The sequence below is a fragment of the Bos javanicus genome, chromosome 7 (genome assembly GCF_032452875.1).
Source record: "Bos javanicus breed banteng chromosome 7, ARS-OSU_banteng_1.0, whole genome shotgun sequence".
Taxonomy (NCBI): domain Eukaryota; kingdom Metazoa; phylum Chordata; class Mammalia; order Artiodactyla; family Bovidae; genus Bos; species Bos javanicus.
In genome coordinates this window covers 42,841,301-42,854,342 of record NC_083874.1, presented here as the reverse complement: position 1 = coordinate 42,854,342, position 13,042 = coordinate 42,841,301, and the positions used below count along the sequence as shown (strand labels likewise).

Below are 13,042 nucleotides of genomic sequence, written 5' to 3'. Positions count from 1 at the left end.
TAAAATAACTATGGTAAAATACACATAACATAAAAGCACAGCTCAGTGGCATTAAGCACATTCACCCTGTTGTGTAACCAGCCCCACCGTCATCTCCAGTATTTTCCGGTCCTCCTAAACTGAAACTCTGTCCCCATGAAACAATGACTCCCCATCCCCTCCCCCACCCCCTGGCCCCACCATCTACTTCCTGTCTCTGCGGATTTGACTCCTCCAGGGACCTCCTGTGAGTGGAATCAGACAGTGTGTGTCCTTCTGTGTCTGGTCAGCAGAGTAACAGCCCCAAAGATGTCCCCATCCTGGTCCTGAGGCCTGTGGCCGTGTCACCTCATAGGGCAGAGGGGACTTTGCAGGAGGGATTAATTTAAGGCCCCTGAGATTCAGACGACCCTGGATTTGCAGACCCAGTGTCATCACACGGTCCTTATAAGAGGGAGGGGTAGGGTCAGAGGCAGAGAGACAGGACATGCTGAGCTGCTGGCTGCTGGCTGTAACGATAGAGGGAGGGGCCACGAGCCAGGGATGCAGCGCCTCTAGAAGCTGAAAAAGTGGGGAGACGGTGCTCCTCGGGGGCCTCCAGAGGGACCAGCTCTGCCCATGCCTGGATTCAGCCCGGTGAGGCCTGAGCCAGACTCCTGACCTCAGGACTGTCAGAAAACCTAGCTGTACTGGTCTAAGCCCTCTGTTCCTGCTAGTTCCAATCACCCCCAGAGACTGGCATCCTCAGAGAAGGGGGACCAGGGGGAGCAGCCAGTGGGCACCGGGGTGGAGGAGGAACAGATGTGGTAGGAGATGGGGGAGGAGCCGGTGAGGCCCAGGTAGTATTCAAGACCCCGAAACTGCCTTCCTAAAAGGCTAGCGGGGAGGGCAGGGGGTGAGGGGGGGCACATTTGGTTCCTGGGGCTGGAACAGAACAGTGGAAACCACAGAGAAAAGCAGACCTTGGACCAGGCAGAAGGCATGCTGCCAGATCCAGTGCTCCCCCAGGACACAGGCCCCTCCTCCTTGAGGCTGGGGTCCCCTTGACACAGGCCCTGCCTCCTCCCTAGACTGGGGTCCCCCTGAGAACAGGTCCCCTCCTCCATTAGACTGGCGTCCCCCTGAATACAGACGCTGCTTCCTTCCTAGACTGGGGTCCCCCGGGGGACAGGGCCCCCTCCCTCTGCGGATCTGTTCTGCCCACTGTAGCCCCTCTCTACCTCACCTACCCCCTGCCCCGGGGACGCCCTCGCCCGCAGCCTCAGCTATTTCGGGTGCACCGCCTCCCCGCCCCGCGTGGGCCGCTCTCAAGAATAGCTCTCAGAATAGCTGTGGCGGCTTCCCTGTGGCTGCCTGTCGGGGAGGCGCTGGAAGGGGGCGCGGGCCGTGGTGAGGGAGTGGGGGCAGCGGGTGGGGACAGACCCTGTGGGTGGGCGTCCCCAGCTGCTCCTAGTCTGGATCCTGGGGGTGGGTCCGGATCGGAGGGGGAGGAGCCGCCGTCGGGGTCCCTCTGGGGTCCATGCACAGGTGCTGGGGTTTCACCCCTGAGGTCCGGGTTGGGGGAGCAGAAGAGGTCCCATCACCACCCCCATGCATGGAGGAAATCGAGGCAGGGTGGGCAAAGGGGCCCCCAGCCACACAAGGGTCAGGACTACCAGGTCATTCCTGGGAATAATCTCATCCGCGGGAGTGGTGCCTGTGGTATATGTGTGGAGCCTAATAACGACCCTTTTCTAACCACTGCCCCTGGAGCCAGAGGGACTGGGGACCCAGCTGGAGCTGAATAAGCGCTCTGAGAGTGACTGACGAGGCCACGTGGGAGAGCTGAACAATCACTCATGAACAAGCACTACTTGAGCACCTTCTGTATGCCTCACCTGGGGAAGTGGAATGGTGGGGGCAGTGATGTCACCTGGAGAAGTGAAGGAGGCAGAGGCTCAGGGCACGCCCACTCCAGGCAGGGACCGCATCGGCTGCTTTATTTCAGGTAGGACAGAAGCCCCTAAATCGAGCACTTTTCAATGCCCGGGGCTAGGGAGCTGTCCCCATGGGATCCCATAACGTCAGAGCTGTGCTGGGTGTTCTGCGGAGGGGGCCACGAGACCCTCGGATTGGGGTGCTCAGGCCTCCTCCCTGAGACTGGAGGCTTTCGAGGGCTGGAGCCAGGCAGGTCTCCCCTGTCAGTTTGGGACTTCCCAGAAGGAGAAGGGTTAGGCTGTCTCCCCTCTCAGACCAGCCGTAATAATTATATCAGGTGAGAGGACTGGTCTCTTTCCTCCCAGAACTCAAGAGTGTTTGGCAAAGTCACAGGAGCAGAAGAAGTCATCTAAAAGCACAGCAATTTCTCCAGGAAAATGAAAACGGGAAAGAAACCCCACACCCCACAAATGCATCCACCCTTGGGACCGTCAGCACGAGACGTGCAGTTCTCGGGTGTGGATTTAAACGGGGATCTAGGTCCTAAGGCAGGGACTCAGCAGTTCCCCAGTGCCAGGGCAGCGCCTGCCCAGGCTCAGTCCTCATCCTCGCTGGCGTAGATCCCGGCTTCCCAGCGCTCTGCCATGGCATTCCTGTGTCGGGTCACCCGTGTGGCCTCTAGAATCTGCAAAAAGGAGGCATGGAGTTTCCTCAGGGCTCTAAGTCCCCAAACAGCTCCCTCGACCACTAACCCCTAGGAGAGGCCTGGAGAACAATTAGAGTAGGACCACCACTTCCTGTTTCAGACCCTCCACTCCCAGTAACAGTGCAAAGGAATGTGCTAACTCATGCTGAACCCCACAGGAGGGAAATGCCCGGGCCTGGCATTGTGGACTCAGATCAAAATGAAAGTGAAAGTCTTAGTTGCTCATTTGTGTCAGACTCTTTGTGATTCCATGGTCTGTAGCCTGACAGACTCCTCTGTCTGTGGGATTTTTCAGGCAAGAACACTGGAGTGGGTTGCCATTCCCTTCTCCAGAGGATGTTCCCAACCCAGGGATCAAACTCAAGTTTCCTGCATTGCATGCAGCTGCTGCTAAGTCACTTCAGTCATGTCCAACTCTGTGCGACCCCATAGATGGCAGCCCACTAGGCTCCTCTGTCCCTGGGATTCTCCAGGCAAGAATACTGGAGTGGGTTGCCATTTCCTTCTCCAATGCATGAAAGTGAAAAGTGAAAGTGAAGTCGCTCAGTCGTGTCCGACTCTTAGCGACCCCATGGACTGCAGCCTACCAGGCTTCTCTGTCCATGGGATTTTCCAGGCAAGAGTGCTGGAGTGGAGTGCCATTGCCTTCTCTGGCATTGCATGCAGAGAGGGTCACAAATGTATTCCACAAAACCACTGAGGTAGGTGACCTTCTCTCAGGTGAGGTAGGTGACACTCTCAGGTGGACCCCTCCCTCAAAGAAAATACCCCTGTCTTGGGCCAAACCTGCCCCAAAACCATCTCCTAAAAAGGCAGCAGGTGGACCCTCTTTCCACAGTCTGTGCCTGTGGCAGGCATCAAAAGCAGATCACAGAAAAGTCCACCTCAGGCAGACACTACCAATCAAGAAGATCCCAGGGCAAGTACCCACACCCAGAAGAAAGGCTTCCCACGACCCTGATGCCAGGGGACAGCGGGCACTGATTCAGGGGGAAGGGAGGAAGGCCCAGGTCCTCGCCCCAGAAGCACACTCACCTCCGAGTTGACATCATCCAAGGGATTGATGCCGGCATACTACAGGAAAGGAACACATGTTAGTCCCCAGGGCCTTCTAGCCTTCCCCACTGGACTCGATGCACAGTCACATTTGGGGAAGAAGGGAAGGCCTTCCTTGCCCACTCTGGTCCCCTAAGCGTTCCTCAATCACCCCAAACTCAAAACCACCCACCATGCTGTTCCCACATGTTGTCCCCCTCATTGAAGCATTGCCCATCATTTGCAACTGTTTTCTCTTGTAAACATCATCGTAACAAAGACAATTGACATTTACAGAGCTCTTGCTGTGGCCAGCCCTGCTCTAAGGTTCGAAGGGGGACGTTCTTATTATCACACTCATTTTACAGGGGAGGAGACTGAGGGTCAGAGAAGGGCAGGGTCTTGCCCCTCACATAGTCAGCAAGCAGCAGGACTGGGACTTGAACCCAGGTCCCCAGACTCCATTCTGCCCCAAACCACTAGGCAAGACTGTGAGCACCACATGGGCAAGGCTGGATGGACAGGGTGTTATTCTTTGTAGTGTAACAGTTCCTGACCAGAGAGGAGATGGCCTCATGGTTACAAATGTAGGGTTTGGAGTCAGGCCTAGGTTCAAGTACTGGCTTGGGAACTCAGACTATATGACATTGCATGAGTGCTTAGTCACTCAGTCATGTTCAACTCTTGGTGATGCTATGGACTGTAGCCCACTAGGCTCCTCTGTCTGGGATTTTCCAGGCAAAAATATTGGAGTGGTGGAAAAGGAAATGGCAACCCATCCAGTATTCTTGCCTGGAAAAGTCCATGGACAGAGGAGCCTGGCAGGCTGCAGTCCATGGGGTTACATGACTGAGCACACATGCATGAAGGTGGAGGCAGATGGGTTGATAGTAATAAACTGATAGAACTAAAAAAAAAAAAAGAAAATCGGAGTGGGTTGCCACGTCCTCCTCCAAGGGATCTTCCTAACACAGGGATCCAACCTGTATCTCTTACATCTCCTGCATTGGCAGGCAGGTTCTTTACCACTAGCGCCACCTGGGAAGCCCTGTATGACCCTGGGCACAGGCAAGTATGGTTTTCTCAACAAAAGGGAAACAAAAATCCCTCCAGATGTTAAAGGCATGGTGCTTGCAGAGCCCTGAGACATCCATCATATGATGTGGATAATGATCAGAAATGATGTTGATGGTAATAAACACAGGAAAATAATAAGGCTCATTTTGATACACTGCCACTGCTCTCCTCCAAGCAGAGCTCATCCTCAGCCTTTGGCTCAGGGGGAACAACCTCATGGTGGGGACTCTGCTTATACAGCCCAGACATGAAGAGAAACTCGGTTTATCCATTGTGCACCTTGCCTGAACTTTTCCGCCCCTAATGGGGAGTCAGACCTCAGCTAGGCCTCCAGGGGGATGGCAGAACTCAAGACTCACCCACTGTTCCTTCTTCTTTTTCTGCTGGAGAGCATCCTTGGCCGGGGCCTCCACCGTCCACACCAGGTCCGAGTGCAGGTGGATGGGGGTGAAATAGTGTGACTCAGACACTGAGTAGCTGCCTGTGATGCCTGGTGGGGGTCGGGGAGGGGAGAGGAAGGAAAGGGCATCAGGGAGGGTCCCATAGTCTCCTGAGGGCATAACGTCTGTGAGAACTCAGCCCAAGAGACACAGATTCTGGTTGAGAGGCTGGACCAGTTAAGGAGATGAGTGAATGGACAGACAGACAGAGCAGACAGCTGGTTGGGAAAACTGATAGACAGAGTGATCAGAATAGCCAGTCAGGAGAAACTGGATCAACAGATGGGCTGACCATGCAAGGAGAAAAACACTAGAAAGTGACGTGGGGTGGAGGCAGTTCACATTGACAAAAAGGAGCAATTGATTGAGAGGCTAGAACATCTGTAAACCTCTATGCACCTAACAACAAAGTCTCCAAATCCATAAAGCAAAAAACTCAAGGCAAAGTTAACATCTTTCTCCAAAATCTACTGCTTCAGCAGACAGACAAATGGACAGACCAGCCAACCCAAGTGGTGGATGAAGTTCCCCAGATGTTCCCCTACCCTCACCCTCTCCTGGCATCCTCATACTCCTCCTGCCACCCTCCTCTGAGACTCTGCACAAAGCAGCCTTTCCCAGGACCCATCCTCACTAGATTTGCGGGAGGAGCTCCGAGAGTCGTGGTCACAGCACTCATCCGAGAAGACCTCAGGGTACAGAGCACTCCGCCGCTCCTCAGCCATCTCCCGCTCCCGTCGCAGGACATTCTCCACTTCTCTCTCCAGTAGCTCAGATGACTCGGACTTCTGTAGCCTCAGTGCTGGGGCCCCCGCCACCTCCCAGCCCCAAACTCGGGGGGCCTCAGCTCTCTCAGGTTCATCTGGGACTCTGAACCGCAGGGGCCGCAGATGGAAGTACTCCTGTCTCAGGACACCCCTGCTGGCATGCAGGGGTCCCCGGGGGGGCTCCTGCTTCAGGCCTGAGGGCTTTGCAGAGGATTCTGAGGGATGCCTCTGAGACCCTGCAGCCTTGGGAGAGCCCACTGGCCTGGCTTCATCTGCTGAGAGGTTGCTGGGCCTGCGGTAGGCGTGGGAGGCAGGAGACTCTCCTGGGGGCGTCCAAGGGCTCAAGTATGGTTGGTAGGCATCAGGTGGGATACGGCTCACCTTCCTCACCTCTGGGGCCAGGCTGGCCGCATGGGCATCTGGGGTTGGGCTGAGGATGGAGTCTGAGCTGTGGACTCTTCGAAGTCTGGGCTGAGGTCCTTCGGAGGACCAGTCAGGTGTGGATGCCCGGCCCACCTGCAGCCCCTCCCGCCGGTGATCCTCCTCACGCTGTGACTCCTGAGCAATGTCCCGCTGTACATAGAGTGATGGACGGCCCCTGTCCCGCCGTGGTGCTGCAGCCAGGCTCACCTTGCTTAGCAGGAGCCTGGCTGGGATCTCCACCAGCTCCTGGTGGCTGGTTGCCCGCTGAAGCCCCCTCTGCTCTCGGAGGTCTGCCTCCCGCTCCTGGGCCAGTCGGATCTCTCGCTCAATGGGCGTCTCCTTGAGGGGCTCTGGGGACTCTTCTCTGGACCGGGAACCGGGGTCCTCCAGGGCTTGGGCAACAGACCTGGTAGGCAAAGGGTGAACCCTCTTCTCTTCTGTGACCACCTCCTTCACCTGGGGTTTGACTGGGAGGACGTACCCATTGGCCAGAGGTGGCCTGCTAAGGGCCTTAGAGGCCTGACTGGCCCTGGGTGGGGAGTTCTGAGAGGCCACTGCATTTACATGGGTCACTTTGGGTTGGGGGCTCTGAGGAACCTCTGAATTCACGTGGGCCACCCCAAGTGGGGCGTTTCGAGAGACCCCTGTTTTTGCATGGGCTACCTTGGATTGGGGGCTCTGGAGAACCCTTGCATTGGCGTGGGCTGCTCCAGGTGGGGGGTTCGCCTGCTCGAGGTTCAGGAACTGCTGCCTGACTGCCAGGAAGTCGATCTGCTCCCTGTCTATCTCGTTCTCCTCCAGGGGCATGGACTGTGGTCGGCTGGGGCCCCTGGGCTCCCTGTGGTCAGGGGCACCATGGAGCGTGGCCACCGTGCCACTCTTCCTGACAGCCTGGCCCCGAATGACTGCCTGGCGCTCCCGCTCCAGGTTCTGTGGCTGCCAGGGTGGGGTGTCCCTGGCCTCCAGGTGGTAGGCCTTCACCTCCTCATCCTCGTTATCCTGGGGGCAGGGTGGCCATGGGGCCATCCGGCCAGGGAAGACACGCAGGCTGCGGGATGTCCCAGTCCGCGTCATTTCCAGGGAGGCCTCGTGGTCAGTGGGCCATGCTTGTGTCTCGTCCTGGCTCCAGAAACTGGCCGTGGGCCCCACGCCCACCAACTCAAAAGTGTAGCTGGTGTCACCATCAAAGGCCACACCGGCCATGCGGGATGAGTGAGGGATGCCGAAGATGGGATATCTGGTAACTCGGTCCATGTTCGGAAGGAGGTCTCTGCTCACCACAGGCTCCCAAGGTGGAGACAATTTGGGCTCACTGAAGGAGGAGAAGGATGTGTGGGTTACCAAGTCAGAGAACTTGGGGAGATCTGTAGTCCCTCTCCCTCCAAGGACAAAGTCCTGGCCAAGTGGCCTCTGTGATTAGCTCAGGGATGGGTAAGTGACTCAGCCTTGCCAATCAGAGCATTCTATATTTGGACCTCTGTTATTTGTACAGGGATGGACATGTGACCCAACCTGGCCAATGACATTAAACTCTGGGACTTTGCAATTAAAGTGGAAAATTGGACCCTCTTCCCCACTGGGCTTGTGAGGCTGATAGGATGAGACAGAACTGTTGGGGGGCCATATTTGCCCTTGAGGACACACCTTGCTTAAGAGCACCCCCAACTGCAACGCAGCACCCTAAAACATTGTTTCAGCTCCTGGATCCAGCCACACCTGAATCCCTGAGGGCCCCTGTACTGATTAACAACTCGTCCCCTGTGTGTCTAACATTTGCAGGCACCCCTCCCACCTCCTCTCCCAGACACTGCACCTGTTGGGTGCCAGCTCGCTGGGTCCAGTCACAGGGGGGCTACCCCCTGACAAACTCTCTCTAAAGGCACACGCATCTTGAGGTTCTTTCTGTGATTCTTCATTTCATCTGACATTTACAGATGGCCCCACCTCTCACTGAGGGATGTCAAGTGGGGAAACTGAGGCCCAGAGAGGGGTGTGATTAGACAGAGAATCCCGTATCTGGCTCTCTCTTTGAACTTGCCCAGAGGGACACCTTGTCCCATCCAGATGATTGTGGCCTCAGCACCATAAAACTTGGCCCAGCTAAGGAGTACCTTGGGCCTTGTCCTTCAGGGCCAGGCAAAACCCTGACCCAGTGCCCCAGGGGGCCCAGCCCCACCAGGACTTGGGGCTCCCTCTGAGCACATCTCCAGGAGCCTCTGTGGAGGCCAGGCAGCTGCTCTTACACCTCCACGACTCCTGGCATCTCCAGGCTGCAGCCTTCACACCCTGCCCAGGACACTCAAGGCCACTACCTCAACCCAAACCCACGAACTCTACAGGCACCAGACCCCAAATCTGACCCTTTCCTCCTCCCTCTGCTGGGAGGACCTTGGTTTCTGCTCTTCCACAGTCTCCTTAGCTGCAGTCCAGGGAGCTCCTCCAGGAAGCCCCTCCAGACTGTCTCCACCCTTGGAGCCTGTGGCCTGAGCATCCCATGTGTACCTGGCCCAGTACAGCTGAAGAAAGGAAGCTAAGCTGTTCTCAACTCCTCAAGCAGCCCTTGTCCCCATCCTCAGCCCCCTGATGCCACCAAGACTACTGGGTACATCGCTGCCTTTTTACACCAACTTGCTTGTGAAAGTGAAATGTGGTTTTAAAAGAAAACTGCAGACCCTCCCTGAGCTGGAAAAGTGACATCAAGCAACCTAAAATCAATCATGGGGATCCATGCTACAATCAACTCGTTCTTATCATGCAGTCTTTCAAATATTGAATTATAACTAGGAAAAAAATATTTAAAAAACAAGCAGGCTTAGGTGATAAGTCCTAGCCAAGAGGGCTGAGCCTCTATCCCAAAGACTTGAGAGTGGCTGGGTGTTTACACATCTTTGCAAGGAGAAGAAGATTGTTTAAGGCCTGTCACCTCCCACTGCAAGCCATCAGCTCCCTCCCAGGGGCCCAGGTGAGCATCTGTCCCAATAGCCCAGAGTCTGGTACACAGCAAGTGCTTAATAAAGGCTGGCTCACTCTCACTCCGCGTGTCCAGGGGCCAGGGTTAGAGTTCATTCAAGCAGAGAGCCGGCTGCCCCTCCAGGCTTCCCCCCTAACCCCAGCCCACCTTGGAGGGCAAGTCTGGTCCCCACGCCCTGGACCCCTGGGGAATGCAGGTGAGTGCAGGCGTGATGGGGCTGATGCAGAAATGTTTGCCTAGTGAGTGGGCAGAGGCTCACCCAGAAGGATTTATAAGCCACAGGGGACATTAACTCCAGGAAAAAGAACTGCACACCCAGAGGGTGTTGGGTCTCCTGGTGGGTGGGGCAGGGTGGGGGACACATCCCTTCTCAGCCCATTCCTTCTGGGTGATTCACTGAGGCCAGCAGGGTGGGGTCCCTCTTTGCCTGAGTCCTTGGGCAAGTCTCCCCCAGTTTCCCACTGACCCCAGTGTCCCTCTGGATGGTAGGTAGGTCCAGAGCACGCAGCTGCCACCAAGAGAGGCTGCCTCCACGCAGGTTCAGCCTGGTATGCAGTAGGCTCCAGAGAAATGCTTTTATAGCAGTGGCTGATGCTTTTAGTTTTTAAACCCTGGATCTACCACTGATCTCTTCCCTGGTGGCTCAGATGGTAAAGCGTCTGTCTGCAATGCGGGAGACCCCGATTCGATTCCTGGGTTGGGAAGATCCCTTGGAGAAGGAAATGGCAATCCACTCCAGCACTCTTGCCTGGAAAATCCTATGGATGGAGGAGCCTGATAGGCTACAGTCCAAGGGGTCGCAAAGAGTTGGACATGACTGAGCGACTTCACTTTCTACCACTGATCTCAGAGTGACCCTGGGGCAGGCACTCCCTCACCAAGCCTCAGTCTGTACGGTGGGACTGTGCCAACTCCACATCAGGGCCTGGGGAGGAACCAGGAGGCCCGAGCAGGTGCCTGGCACACAGAAACACTGGAGAAGAAACCGCCCTCCTGGAGGTCTCACAAACTGTACAAATGAGTTGTACTAGCAATCAGAGCCTTCCAACTCCTCGAGTGGCTCCTCCCAACTGGGCATCTCATGCCAGCACTTTGTTGGCCTCTCACAAGAGCCTGCGACCCAGGGGCCATTCTGTGCCCAACATGAAGCAGAAGAAACCAAGGCCCTGAGAGGGGTCACACAGGGCGTGACAGAGCAACAGGTTCTGAAACTGGGCAGTCACCTCCTCCTCCAGGAAGCTCCCTGGGATTGCTCCTCCCCAGTCCCAACTCTGTACCCTGTTGATACCAAAACTGAAACTGGGTTTATGGCCTCTGGGCCACATACCTGCTTCCTCATCACTGCAACTGGCCTCCTGCCCTTGGGCAAAGGCCTGCTGGAAGGGCCTGAGGCTCAGACAGGGCCAGTCACACAGCAGGGACAGGCTCTCAGGGTTCCTCTTCTGTCCCTCTGGGCTACAGTCCCCAAGACCCTGGTAGCAGGGCCCCTTAACACACCTGGATTCTGGGCCGAGTCTCTGCCCCACACCCACGGGATTCCAGCCGCCCTCCCCGAGGCTGGACACTCCCCCTCATACTGAGACCACCCCACCGCCTCCAGTGAGCCCCAATCAGACCCCAGCCCAATGGAAGGGGGTGTCATAGGCTGCTCAAGCCCTCCCCAAGCAAGCCTCTGGCTGGTGTTAAGCGTCTCCCCAGAAACCCCCGAATTCCCAGAATCAGCGGGGGTGAGCTGTGCCTCTGGCCCCAGGGGTGTGATCAGGCCCCTTCCTTAGAGGGTCAGGGTTCAAGGTCAATGGATTTGGGGTCCTGAAGCCCAGGGTAGAGACTGGGGCCCTGATAAAGCTCAGGGACCAGCCTCTGCTCCTCTTGTCAGGTGCAGCATAGGAAGGACATAGACCAGCCTCAGAGCCAGCCAGGGGGCTCAGAGCGAGGGGAGGTCCCCTACGTCTCTGGAAGCCCACTGAACCCCCCAGAGGGGGCTGGGGTGGGGATGCGGACTTCCTCCCTGTACCCGGAGGGCCCCACTGGGGTCAGAAGGTGCTGCTGACACACAAACCCCCATGCCAAAAGCAGAGCTCCCCACCCAAGCAGGACCCCCACCCCCCACCTTAGTGTCCATCCCACCCTCCTTTGCCCCAGCCTCACCCGTGCTCTCAGCCCCACAGACTCGAAGCCTGGCTCTGGCTCCCTGGCTGGCACAGAGGCCTCCCAGCCCCGCCCTGGCCCCAGGTTGCTAAGGGACAGGGCCCCACCCCGGGAAGCAGGTGCAACCCCTCCTCCCAGGCCCCACCTGGGCTTGAGAAACAAAGTTCAGAGGAGGAAGAGAAAGACGACACCGCTGCAGAGGGACGGCGGCTGCTGCGCCACGCTGCACTGCCCCCTGGCACCCAGGGCCCCAGCCCACAAAGCCCGAGCCAAAACTCACCCCTAAACCCTCTGGGCCTCCCCACCGCCTCCCAGCATCACTCAGAGAGGGGCCATCTGTCTCCCGGGGTCACTGAGCTGGTCCACAAGCCAGCTGCTGTTCCTCAGAGGCGGGTCCAAGTCCAAAGCCCCACCCAGGCCACCTGGCTCAGCCCACACTCTGGGGCCATTTCCCCTGAGAGATCCTTACTGGGACCAGTCCAGCGTCCTAGTCTCTGGGGATTCAGCTGGGCTTAAATTCAAATCCCACTTAACCACTCTGGGCCCATTTCCTCCTCCAGGAAGCGGGGTACATCACAGGATGGGGGGACGCCCCCCAGCCCACTCCCAATAAAGGGCCAAATGAGGACATAAAGGTGCCAGAAAGCTTTGGGATGGTTGGGGCCCGGGCACACTGAGGCTCAAGGTGGAGGCAGGTGCTCCCAGCACAAGGCTGTGGTGTCTGATCCTTGGCCGAGGTGCAGGGAACCTGCTCGAACCACGGGGGCCCTGAGCCTGTGGGAGACTCAGCCCACTGGGTGCTGTGGTTGGTCCACAGGGAAGGGTACACAGTGGCTGGGCTTCCGTTCCTGGCTGGGGTGGCCGGCGGTGGGGGATGGGAATCTCTGTCCTGACCTGCCCCTTGGACAGCTGTGGGGCCCCTCTGAACCTGTCTCTTCTTCCATCTGATGTGCCTCCAGCTGCGAATCTGGCAGGGCTGCTCACAGTGCGGGGGAAGGGTGGAGACTGGATCACCCCACATGCCAGGGCTCTCCTGATCCCAGACTGGGGCGACCTCCCCCGCAGGGCTCACACAGCCACTGTACAGGTGGGCAAGCCAAGGCCCAGAATGGGTAGCCACTCCTACCCAGATTATGTAGTGAGAGAAGCAAGGCCAGCAGCTTCTGCCCCATGTCCCCATCCATTTGCCAGGAACCAGCTTCTCTGCCAAGCTTGAGGGTATCTGTCCCCCAGGGGACTGTGAGCCCAGCAAGGGGCAGCCTCACAACCAAGGTGGGGTGGGCAGGTATGGAACCTGAGGCCCCCCCAGAAAACAGAAGCCAAGTCGCACCATGGGAAGCAGCCCCCTTACCTCCAGGCCTTACCTGCCCAGGTGCCACACAGATGCAGGCAGGGACTCCACCAACACCCCTACCCACCACACTGGCGTGAGTCTGAGGGGTGCAGAGCCGCAGACAGGAGACACCAGTTCCCCTGGGCTCTACCAGGCTCCTTTTAAGGCTGGACCGTCTTGCTTGGGCAGGGCCCCAACCTCTGGCCTGGCCGCACCCTCCCCGCCCAGGTGAAACTCAAGAAGTCC

At 57.4% G+C, this 13,042-nt stretch overlaps 1 protein-coding gene across 2 annotated transcripts; it reads right to left on the bottom strand.

Moving 5' to 3' along the window:
- Positions 1–1,916: 1,916 nt before the first annotated feature.
- MISP (mitotic spindle positioning) lies at positions 1,917–12,979 on the bottom strand. Of its 2 annotated transcripts, none has more exons than XM_061423273.1 (5): positions 12,828–12,979; positions 5,789–7,656; positions 5,074–5,204; positions 3,638–3,676; positions 1,917–2,581 (listed from the first exon to the last, which is right to left on the bottom strand). In XM_061423273.1, the coding sequence occupies exons 2-5, from the start codon at positions 7,596–7,598 to the stop codon at positions 2,492–2,494; spliced, it is 2,070 nt and encodes a 689-aa protein (XP_061279257.1). In that variant the 5' UTR covers positions 7,599–7,656; positions 12,828–12,979; the 3' UTR covers positions 1,917–2,491. The 2 variants fall into 2 exon arrangements, with proteins under 2 accessions (XP_061279257.1, XP_061279256.1); XM_061423272.1 differs by lacking the exon at positions 12,828–12,979 and adding an exon at positions 11,464–12,786.
- Positions 12,980–13,042: the final 63 nt, after the last annotated feature.

Bases quoted from the DNA above. Each gene is read 5' to 3' on its own strand.
- MISP (XM_061423273.1), bottom strand. From the start codon at position 7,598: ATGGACCGAGTTACCAGATATCCCATCTTCGGCATCCCTCACTCATCC. The intron at 3,677-5,073 runs GTGAGTCTTGAG...CCTTTCCTGTAG, and splicing joins AAAAGAAGAAGGAACAGTGG to TATGCCGGCATCAATCCCTT. The intron at 2,582-3,637 runs GTGAGTGTGCTT...TCCTTTTTGCAG, and splicing joins TGGATGATGTCAACTCGGAG to ATTCTAGAGGCCACACGGGT.